At 44.9% G+C, this 11,718-nt stretch overlaps 1 protein-coding gene across 2 annotated transcripts in view; it reads right to left on the reverse strand.

Annotated features, from left to right (window-relative positions):
- ZNF483 (zinc finger protein 483) overlaps positions 1-11,143 on the reverse strand; it is a 34,162-nt gene extending 23,019 nt beyond the window's left edge. For both annotated transcript variants that reach the window (XM_015117107.3, XM_001105826.5), the window contains exons 1-5: positions 11,104-11,143; positions 8,525-9,064; positions 5,371-5,459; positions 2,127-2,253; positions 1,640-1,732 (exon numbers count right to left, since the gene is read on the reverse strand). In XM_015117107.3, the coding sequence (XP_014972593.1) occupies positions 1,640-1,732; positions 2,127-2,253; positions 5,371-5,459; positions 8,525-8,936 (721 nt within the window). In that variant the 5' untranslated portion in view covers positions 8,937-9,064; positions 11,104-11,143. The remainder of the gene's footprint in view (positions 1-1,639; positions 1,733-2,126; positions 2,254-5,370; positions 5,460-8,524; positions 9,065-11,103) is intronic.
- Between the last annotated feature and the right edge of the window lie 575 nt (positions 11,144-11,718).

Genomic DNA, 11,718 nt, shown 5'->3' on the forward strand with positions numbered 1-11,718 from the left:
AGGAGAATTGCTTGAACTCAGAAGGCAGAGGTTGCAGTGAGTCAAGATTGCACCACTGCACTCCAGCCTGGGTAACTCTGTCTCAAAAAAAAAAAAAATAATAATAATGTATCTAAATTGTAAGATACAGGTAAGTATAAAGAAACCTAATCCTGGCCAGGCACAGTGGCTCACACCTGTAATCCCAGCACTCTGGGAAGCTGAGGTAGTTGGATTACGAGGTCAGGAGATCAAGACCATCCTGGCCAACATGGTAAAACCCCGCCTCTACTAAAAATACAAAAAAATTAGCTGGGCGTGGTGGCACGCGCCTGTAGTCCCAGCTACTTGGCAGGCTGAGGCAAAAGAATCACTTGAACGTGGGAGGTGGAGGTTGCAGGGAGCCGAGACTGTGCCACTGCACTCCAGCCTGACAACAGAGCAAGACTCCATCTCAAGAAAACAAAACAAAACAAAACCTAATTCTTCAAAGATAACCAGTGCTAACATGAATGTTTTCCAGATATTAAAAATCCATATATTCTATGTATTCAGGCATGTGTTATTCCCTTTAGCAAAAATTGAATTATTATACATGCTGTCCACTGGGTGAATTCCTACTTATTCTTCAAGATTCAACTCAAATGCGAATTAAAACCTTGCTCCTACATATTCCCACAGCTCCTTATACACGTGCTTGATATAGTATGCATCACAGTGTTAACACTCTTGTTTCGATATGTCCTCTAGTGTCCATAAATATGCACCGCTCACAACTCCTCCTGTGGAGATATTACCTGACAACCTCTACTGCTGCTCTATGAATTCAACACTGCATCCACACCAGTTCCCACAAGCGGCTCCCGGTCAATGATGGAGTACAGGGATACTTACAGAGGCCCATTTCTTTGAGACACAGGACTCCTCTGATAGGTAACTATGGTAAGGACTCCTGTTTGGCCTTGCCTAAACTTTTTTGGAACTGCACTTCAGCCGGGCACGGTGGCTCATGCCTGTAATCTCAGCACTTTGGGAGGCCGAGGCAGGCGGATCAAGAGGTCAGGAGTTCGAGACCAGCCTGGCCAACATGGTGAAATCCCATCTCTAATAAAAATACAAAAAATTAGCCGGGCTTGTTGGTGGGCGCCTGTAATCCCAGCTACTCGGGAGGCTGAGGCAGGAGAATCACTTGAACCCGGGAGGCGGAGGTTGCAGTGAGTTGAGATAGTGCTATAGCACTCTAGCTCGGGAGACAGTGCAAGACTCTGACTCAAAAAATAAAAATAAAAATAAAAAAAGATAGAACGACACTTTAGTCTAAGACTTTTCCTACCCAATCTGCCCTACTTCCTGTTCTCATTCACAGGTTAGACCAGCATTATGCTCTGATAGCTCTCCCGGCTTCTTCTAGTTCCCTCCTCATTTTCCTTCACTGAATCTTTCTCCAGTAAACATCTTACATGGCTAATCATGTCCTGGCATCTATTCAGAGGACCCAAACCAAGTCTCCCCATTAAAATGAACATTTCAGGAAGGCAAGGGCTCTATTCTAATCATCTTCATATTTTAGTATCTAGGCAGCCCAACATTTCAAAGAGTCTTCTCAACAGACTTGCTAAACAACTGTTTTCATTTCGTTGTGCATTTTTCACCAACTCACCTGGTCGGGAGCCTTTTGAGACTTCTTCCAGCAGCCATGGCAATTCAACCCACTTCAGCTGGGAAATCAACTCTAATTTTGAAACTGGAAAGTCTGCTCATAGAGAAAAGAACAGAAAATTGCTGTTTTGCATAGAATAAAGATATCCCAGCACTCATATATAGCCTCTGGTTCTCCAGGGAAGATAAAAAATGCTACCAAAATACACAGACATAAATACTGGAACTTGTGACAAAAATGGGAAAAGGAATTCCACTGATTAAATCAAAATGATGCTTCACATTTCCAATTCAATGAAGCAAAGACCTTTTCTAGAAGATACACTGCAGAAAAGCACATTTTCAGAACTGGTTTTTTGGATCAGTCCTATCAGTCCCTGGGTCCCCAGCCAAAACAAAGTACTTCACATAGCACTTACCTTTCAATAAAAGGGGACAAAAAGAGACCCAAGGGTAAGCACTAGGTAATGAAGAAAAGGTGTCTTTACCCAGAAATTCTAGGTTCCTGAAGTTTTCCAGTAGCACTTCCTTATATAGCTCCTTTTGAAAAGGCTCCAGCTTCTTCCACTCTCCTCTTGAAAAGTTCACAGCTACATCCTTCAATGTTATAGATTCCTAGAACACCAAACAGCTCTTTTGTATTGGACTATTCCCAAATAGAACCTAAGTTTTGTTTTGTTTTGTTTTTGAGACAGGCTATTATTTCTCTGTCACCCATGTTAGAGTGCAGTGGTGCTTCATGGTTCACTGCAGGCTCAACCTCCTGGGCTCAAGTGATCCTCCCAATAGTAGTGGGGACTGCAGGCCTGTGCCACCATGTCTGGCTTATTTTTAAATTTTTTGTAGAGGCATTGTCTCACTATGCTGCCCAGGCTGGTCTCGAACTCTTGGGCTCAAGTAATCCTCTGTCCTCTACCTCCCAGAGCACTGGGATTGTAGGCCTGAGCCACTGTGCCCAGCCTGGATAGGATATAAAGAATGGTTTTGATAGCATGCAAGTTTTTAAGAATTCCAAAGTAAGCTACAGAGCGGCTATTCATTCTCTGACTTTTATAAGTGATTCAGAACAAAGGTACTACACAATCCCTGCCTCTTCCATTCAGTCTCTAGTGTTCAATACTGTACAAGAATTCTCTGGAATGTATAACATTGATCAAGTTCACCCTAACACATCGATTTCTAGGACTAAAATATTAAATGAAGGGCATGATTTACATTCCTGAACCCTAAATTTGCAGAATTAATGTAAGTTTACTACAGGTAATAATTGCATAATATCTGCAACTGCATTCCAAATTTTAACTTCCAATTATAAGCAGCAATTATCTTCTATCATATTCGGAGAATCTATGTTCAACAACATACTCACACTTGCAATTACTCCACAATTACAAACAAGAATACTGACTCACTAAAATACTCTTTCCTTCTTTTTTTTTGAGACGAAGTCTTGCTCTGTTGCCCAGGCTGGAGTGCAATGGCATGATCTCGGCTCATTGCAACCTCCGCCTCCCGGGTTCAAGTGATTCTCATGCCTCAGCCTCTCAAGCAGCTGGGATTGCAGGCATGCACCACCACATCCGGCTAATTTTTCAAATACACTTTCTATAGCATTCTCTGCATGCTTTTTGAGAGGCAGTAGAGCAAAATGGCTATTGGTACGTGTATTACCTTCCTCTGGGAGCTGTAACAAATTACCATAACCTTGGTGACTCAAAATAGGAATTTGTTCTCTCACAGTTCTGGAGGCCCGAAGTCTGAGATCTAGGTGTTGGCAGGGCTGTGCTCCCTTCAGAGGCTCTGGGAGAGAATCTGTTCCTTGCCTCTTCCTGCTTCTGGTGGCTGCCACCGTTCCCTGTCTTGCAGCCCTATCACCCCAAACTCTGCCTAACTCTTCACATCACCTTCTCTTTGTGTTTTCAATCTCCTCCTGCCTCTCTAGCAAGGACACTTGGGATGGCATTTAGGGCCCACCTGTATCATCCAGAATAAATTCCTCATGTTGTTTTCTTTTTGTGAGACAGGGTCTCACTTTGCTACCCAGGCTGGAGTATGGTGGCGCAAACATAGCTCACTGCAGCCTCAACCTCCCAGGTTCAAGTGAAAGACTGTCTTTCCCTGCCACCTCAGATCCCGGGTAGCTGAGACCACAGGTATGTTATTGTGCCCAGCTAATTTCTAAAATTTTTTATATAGACGAGGGTCTCGCTGTGTTGCCCAGGCTGGTCTCGAACTCCCAAGCTCAAGCAATCCTCCCACCTTGGCCTCCCAAAGCGATGTGATTACAGGCATGAGCCACTGTACCCGGTCAAAGATGTTCTTTATCATGTTAAGATTTAAGGACATGTACCTCTGCCTGGGCACAGGGGCTCATGTCTGTAATCACAATGCTGTGGGAGGCCAAGGGAGAGGACTGCTTGAAGTCAGGAGTTCAAGACCAGCCTGGGCAACACAGCAAGACCCCAACTCTACTAAAAATATTTTAAAATGAGCTGGGCAGAGTGATGTGCGCCTGTTGTCCCAGCTACTCAAGAGGCTGAGGAGGGAGGATAGCTTGAGCCCAGGACTTCAAGGTTGCAGTGAGCTATGCTTGCACCACTGCACTCCACTCCAGCCTGGATGATAAAGCAAGACCCCATCTCCTAAAAAAAAAAAAAAAAAAAGAAGGCAGGCAGGCCAGGTGCGGTGGCTCACACCTGTAATCCCAGCACTTTGGGAGGCTGAAGTGGGTGGATCATGAGGTCAGGAGTTCGAGACCAGGCTGGCTAACATAGTGAAATCCTGTCTCTACTAAAAATACAAAAATTAGCTGGGAATGGTGGCACGTGCCTGTAGTCCCAGCTACCTGGGAGGCTGACGCAGGAGAATCACTTGAACCTGGGCGGCAGAGGTTGCAGTGAGCCAAGATCCCGCTACTGCACTCCAGCCTGGGCAACAGAGTGAAACTCTGTCTCAATTAAAAAAAAAAAAAAGAAAAAGAAGGAAATGAACTTCTACTTCCACCTGACTAATTTTAACAGCGGTTAACTGCTGAATTTCAGTAAATTTTTTTGTCTCATTAGAATCAGACTCATGGCATTCTGTGAACTGAAACAAAACTGCATGCGGAAAATGAGGTGTCAGTTCCTTGAAAGGGAGACTATATTTATTTCATTTTATTTTGTTAGAGAGAGGGTCTTGCTCTGTTGCCCAGGATGGAAAGCAGCAGTGGCGTCATCACAGCTCACTGCAACCCTGAACTCTTGGGCTCAAGCGATCTTCCTGCCTCAGCCTCCCAAAGTACGGACTGGGATTACAGGTGTAAGCACCGTGCCTAGCCTTTGATTTTGTATCTTTTTTTTTTTTTTTTTTTTTTTCTTTTTTGAGACGGAGTCTCGCTCTGTCGCCCAGGCTGGAGTGCAGTGGCCGGATCTCAGCTCACTGCAAGCTCCGCCTCCCGGGTTCGGGCCATTCTCCTGTCTCAGCCTCCTGAGTAGCTGGGACTACAGGCGCCCGCCACCTCGCCCGGCTAGTTTTTTTTTTTGTATTTTTTTAGTAGAGACGGGGTTTCACCGTGTTAGCCAGGATGGTCTCGATCTCCTGACCTAGTGATCCGCCCGTCTCGGCCTCCCAAAGTGCTGGGATTACAGGCTTGAGCCACTGCGCCCGGCCTGATTTTGTATCTTAATATCACTCAGTAGGAGCCCAGTTAAGTATTCACTTAGGAATAAAAACCATTGAAAGGAAACTTACACGGGACTCAGTATTGGGACAAACAGCGACCATTTTATCCTCTTTTGAGTTCTCCTCTTGGGAAACAGTAGAATCTTGAGAGACTGGATCTAGGAAAGGGGAGAAAACCAGTCCAGTCTTTCAAATAAATTCCTCAGACTAAAAATCTTTATATATATATCTATATATTTCTAAGTGATACACAGGAAAAAAACTAAGTCAGTTTCTCCTACTATACTCACAACACAAAATAACTCTGAGACTTCAGATATGTGGGGGTGTTTCCCCCACACCCGGCAAGCAATTCTGTGTTGGATTCCCCAGCAGGCACCAGCTGGGTATCCTCTAATTCATTTCTAATACTATCTACCTGGAGACAGCATTAGCTCCCAAAGGTTAAGGCCTCAGTCTCACAAGACCGACCTCCACTTCAGATGCCAGTCTCATGTCTGAGCCTCCAGGGCTTTGACCAACAAGATACAAATTGGGGATCCCATGAGCCCCTCCCTGGGTTCCAATAACTTGCTAGAGTGGCTCACATAACACTTTACTTATGTTTACTTGTTTATTGTAAAGGGTATTACAAAGGATACAGATGAACAGCCAGATGGATGACATTGCACAGGGCAAGATGCTTGGCACTTCCATGCCCTCTACCCCGCTCTCCAGGAACTGCCACATGGTTAGCTATCTGGAAAACTCTCATGAGCTGTGTCTTTTTGGTTTTTATGGAAGCTTCATAGACAGGCATGACTGATTAAATCACTGGCCCTGTGATTAACTCAACCTTCAGTCCCTCTCCCCTCTGACAGGTTGCGGGGGTGGGGCTGAGTTCCAAGCCTGTAAGCACAGGGTTGGTTCCCCTGGTAACCAGCACCCTCCCCCAATTCCAGGGTTATCTAAGGACTTTCCAAAAATCATCTCATTAACATAAACTCAAGGGTGGTTAAAAGGGGCTTGTTATAAATAACAAAAAGACTGTCTTTCTCTTTTATAGCTCAGGAGCTGTTTCAAGAACCATGGACAAAAGGCCAAATATTTTAACAAAAGACACTCTTACTGCTCTAATCACCCAGGAAATTACAAGGGTTCTAAGAGCTCTGAGCCTCTCTGGATAAAAAGGTCAGAAGAAACAAAAAGTTGTCCACTCTTTAAAACAGAGAACAGCCATAGATAAAAGTTTCCTATGAAAACCTAGGCATTTCCTCTTAGCTCATATAAAAATCCTTTCAAATCCTAAGCTCACGAAAACTGGTTTTCTTCTTTCTATATACCCTCAGTTTAAAAATGTTTAATTTGAACAACAATGAATTTTGAAGTATCCTAATTTAAAATATGTAGTAAGGTAAAATTGTGTATTCTTCATAGTACTAGTACAAGGCCTTGCTCAAGAGTCACTCCAACCTGCTAATTGAATGAAAGCACCAGGTTAGTCTCAAGAGTTGACTCCACCAGATTCCTTACGACAAAAAAGAGGCGTCCAATAAACTCATAGGAACTAAATGTATCCAGTACCTTCAGATTGGCCCATTCTGGGCATACTACCAATGAGTGAGCCCTGCTCCGCAAGGAGTAGTAAAAAATAAATACATAAAAACCCTCGGATGTCAACAGCTCTTTTTCAAATAAGAAAAAGTATTTTTTGAAATCATACTCTACCTTCTTATGAAAATAATTTTAGGCAACTTTAGTAATTAGACAATCAATAAAAATTAAGAATTAGAATGACTTAAAGAGAAAAGTAGGGTGAATTTAAGAAAACTGTTATACCCTACAGAATCCTAGAAATCAATTCTTTTTTTTTTTTTTTTGAGACGGAGTTGTGCTGTTGTTGCCCAGGCTGGGGTACAATGGCGCGATCTTGGCTCACTGCAACGTCCACCTCCCGGGTTCAAGCGATTCTCCTGCCTCAGTCTCCACAGTAGCTTGGATTACAGGTGTGCACCACCATGCTGGGCTGAGTTTGTATTTTTGTAGGGATGGGGTTTCTCCATGTTGGTACGGCTGGTCTCAAACTCCTGACCTCGGGTGATCCACCTACCTAGGCCTCCCAAAGTGCTGGGATTACAAGCGTGAGCCACCATACCCGGCCCGAAACGAATTCTTTATTGCAGGGGCCTCCACAAAGAGGCCCTAATTTTGTAGAAGCATGACACTGCAGTGACAAATCACAGAGGAGTCAGGAAATCCAAATTTTAGATACACTAATTAGCTATGTGACGGCAAATTAAGCGTATGGAGGTAAATACTATTTATTTCCCTATCTCAGAACTCTTCCAGAATACAAACTGTCATACATATATATCAGGAGCCCTATGGTAAATACGCTACAAATATTCCAAATATATTTGGAATGCAAATATTCCAAATATTTGTAGCATATTACACTGCAAAATACAAATATTTGTATCATATTTGAGAATATGAATAGCTACAAATTTGAGAAAAAAGGCGAGCCACATTCCCTGAAAGGACTATTCACCCTAGAAGACTTTACATCAATATTTTATAATGATATCAATGTAATTCAGTTTATAGTTTATACATTTATATTTATAATATGTAATTACATACATAAAATTCAGGTTTTCCTGCCCTAAGGCTGTGGAACTGCACGGTAAAATAGTTACTAGTCGCATTTGGCTATTTAAACTTTAAATTTGATTTAAAAAATTCAGTTCCTTATTTGCACTAGCTGCTTTTCATGTACTTAACTTGAATTGCAAAACAGTGCAGAAACATTTCCATCAGCAAAGACACTGACAGCCCTGCTCCAGCAACGTGCTAGTCCACACAGTGGAACTAGACATTAGGGCCTGAGCTGGTTGATTTGCCTGTGACTCCAAACACTTTCACAGATAACTTGTGTTCTTGAAGGGGATGGGAAAGAAATTACTGTGTCTTGAGCATCCACCATATATTATATCTTATCTTGTCTTACCTTTACAAGAAAACTACAGGAAAGATGATACCCCTTTTTAACGGATAAAAATATTTACATTCTGAGAGTTTACACAGCTTGCCCAAAATCACACAGTAAATGGCAGGGCTGATTCAAACCCAGTCCCAACTTCAAACCTCAGACTCCTCTTTAGCAGTAAATTGCTTTCGAGGAATTTACTTTCGGACTTTGAGGCAATGTCTCCCGCTTCCTCCCTCCATCTATAAATCTCACCTTTTTCTTCAAGCATCTGGGTCAAATCTTCTATTAGGGTCACCACCTCCTCACTACTCTCAGGATGTTGTGACTTTACCCAAATCCTGATCTCCCCAGGCAAAATGGTCAGGAACTGCTCAAATACCAAAAGCTCTAAAATCTGTTCTTTCGTGTGAATGTCTGGTCTCAGCCACTGAATGCAGAGCTCCCAGAGTTGACTCAGAGCTTTCCTGGGTCCAGCTACTTCTGAGTAACAAAACCACCTAAACCTCTGTCTGAAAGACTCTGCGTCAGCCGCATTTCCTCTTAAAATAGCTTCTTGCTCCCCAGAAGTAACCACTCTTGGGACCTCATTTTGTTCAGTCGAGGCCAGAGTTTGAGGGTCTGGTGAGATGGCTGTCATCTTGTTCAAGGGCACTACAGCTTGCATTGTGTCTCAGGGGCAGGAATCCAGTCCCTTCACACTCTAGTTGAGTATCAGTGCAGTCCACCAACAGGTACTATATACAGCCAGGAATATCAAAGGTTCCAGGAATCCAGTTTACAGTCCTGCAGAAACTGTCAAGAAGAAATATTAAGGCATTAAATAAGTAAAACAAACTGTTGTTAGTCCTAAAAACATTGTTCTTGGTTTGGTTCAGAGAAATATATCCACACACATACCTGCAAAGGCCTAGAAAAGCCCTGCTCAACTACTATATTAAAAAGATAATTTTCTTTCTTTCTTTTTTTTTTTGAGATGGAGTTTCGCTCTTGGTGCCCAGGCTGGAGTGAAGTGGTACGATCTCGGCTCACTGCAACCTCTGCCCCGGCCGGGTTCAAGCAATTCTCCTGCCTCAGCCTCCCAGGAAGCTGGGACTATAGGCACGTGCCACCATTCCCAGCTAATTTTTGTATTTTTAGTAGAGATGGGGTTTTGCCATGTTGGCCAGGCTAGTCTCGAACTCCTGACTCCAGGTGACCCACCCACCTTGGCCTCCCAAAGTGTCAGGATTACAGGCTTGAGCCACCGCACCCAGTCATAATTTTCTTTATAGTCAAAAGCCGAGGAGCGACTTAAGGGTTAAGGAAACAGTTGCTTTAGATTCAATACTCCTCCTAAACAAAATGTTATCAGAAAAGGTTCAAAAGGGGACCCAGTCGAAAAGCTCTTTAACAACTCCTACCCTTTCTTAATGAAAGGGTACACATTTCTCACCAGTTGCTCAACTCAGAAGCCCAATTTAATATTTGACTTTCAAATTTCTCTTCCTCCTTACTTCTCCCATCATCGATAACCAAGGTCTGGTGATTTTATTTCCTAAGAACCTCTCCATTCTATCCTACTGAAACTGCCTAAGTACAGGGATCTTCAATCCAGTCTCACACTGTAGCCAAAAAATTGCTTCTAACAGGCAAAATACGATCTTATCTCTCCCCAGCTTACAGTCCCTCACCAGCCCCCAAACGGTCTCTCGATAAAGTTCACATGCAGGGACCATGGCATTGTGATCTAGAGACACTGCCTGATGACCTCACCACTTGAGCTCTAAGCTACCCGATTGACACTACAGCAATAAATTAGTATCTCCCCATTCCCAGACACTTCCTCTCTACATACCCTCCTAGCGTTCGCACCAAGGCTATTCCCTCTCCTCGGAATGTTGCTTTCTTTCTCCTAACAAACTTTTATTCGTTCTTTAAAGCTTGACTCCTTTCAACTGTCACTTCTTGTGTGATGCTCTGCTTGATCCCAAAGCACTCCTTTGCACACAGACTACCCTGTGTTGCCTGCATTCATTCATTCTACAAGTGACTGAGCAACTACAATGAGCTGGAACAGGACCAGGGGTCATGAGCTGCGGGGCCAGGCGTGGACAGGCCTGAAAGGGTCCTCACGCTCACAGAGGGTCCAGGAAATGACAATGCAGCCGGAGCGGGACTACAATGCGACAAGTGAAGGATGTGACAGCTTCGCATTGCAACTACCATACCAATAACAACCCACTTCCGAGTACAGCGCCCGGCACACAGCACGCATGACGTCATTTATTCCTCTGCCAAATATTAGGCGCCCACCATGTACCTGGCGCCGTGCGGGGCACCTGGGGCTCCGCGGTGACTAAGACACTCGGCTCCGTCTACAGAGTTTACACTGGAGGCCCGGTGAAAATGTGACGCAGCCAGAGGATCTCAACCGGAGGGAGTTAAAAAGGAGAGATTTCACCCCCCAGGGGTCCTGTGGCAATGTCTGGACACATTTTTGGTTAGCTCGACTGGGAGGAAAGGTGGTACTTGTTATCTAACGGGCAGAACCAGTGACGCTGTTACACATCCTGCAATAACGGGAGAGCCTCCCCCTCACAGCCACACCACACAAACAAAACAAGGCATTATCCCGCCCAAAATGTCAACAGTGCCCAAGTGGGGCAGGGAGGGATGGAGGGAAGCCAACAGCCCCATCCCGCAGCGGAGTGCGCACCTCCCACAGAAGCAGCAGCAGCGCAGCGCACAGCCAGTTGGCAGGCTGCTCCCGGCCCCCACCCCGCCCCAGGTGCGCCCTCGGAGCAGGCGACCCGGCCACGGCCCCGAAACTCGGGACCCGGGACGACCAGTACCTGCACCAGCATCCGCAAACAGCACCAACGCCACCGCAATGAGCTTCCAGAAGCTTGTCCCGCAGCGAGTGCGCGCGCAAGCCCGTGGGGACCACTGCGCCTGCGCAGAGGCGCTGAACCGGACTCCCCGAACGCGCTCGTGCAGCTTTCCGAAAGTCCGCGCTTTCCATAGGCTCCCACCTGCCTGTTGCGCATGGTCACTGGGAAGCGGCTAGTGGGCTCGGCTGCAGAATTATTGCTGCGCCAGAGGCTCCGAGGCCTAGAATCGTTTGAGGTTTGCAGATCCAGGAGGCTCCATGTCTTTAGTAACCTCAGACCTTCCCTACCCACTCCCATCACATCCATTCCCTGAAATCTAAGGTGGAAAAATCCACCGCAGAAGCATATTAGCGATGCATTTAATGCAAATCATAATTAATACCACAACTTGAGTTAAACACATATTAATCTTATGACTTCCACACCTGCCCCCATGGTCCAGTCCACCCTCATGGCTCACCTGGATTATTGCAATAGCTTCTTGATTACACCTTACTTCTCTTGGCTATTCTCCACACCACAGCCAGACAGACGTTTTAACAACGTCAAATTATGTCCCTCCTCTGCTTAAAACCC

This window comes from Macaca mulatta, chromosome 15 (genome assembly GCF_049350105.2).
Source record: "Macaca mulatta isolate MMU2019108-1 chromosome 15, T2T-MMU8v2.0, whole genome shotgun sequence".
Lineage (NCBI taxonomy): Eukaryota > Metazoa > Chordata > Mammalia > Primates > Cercopithecidae > Macaca > Macaca mulatta.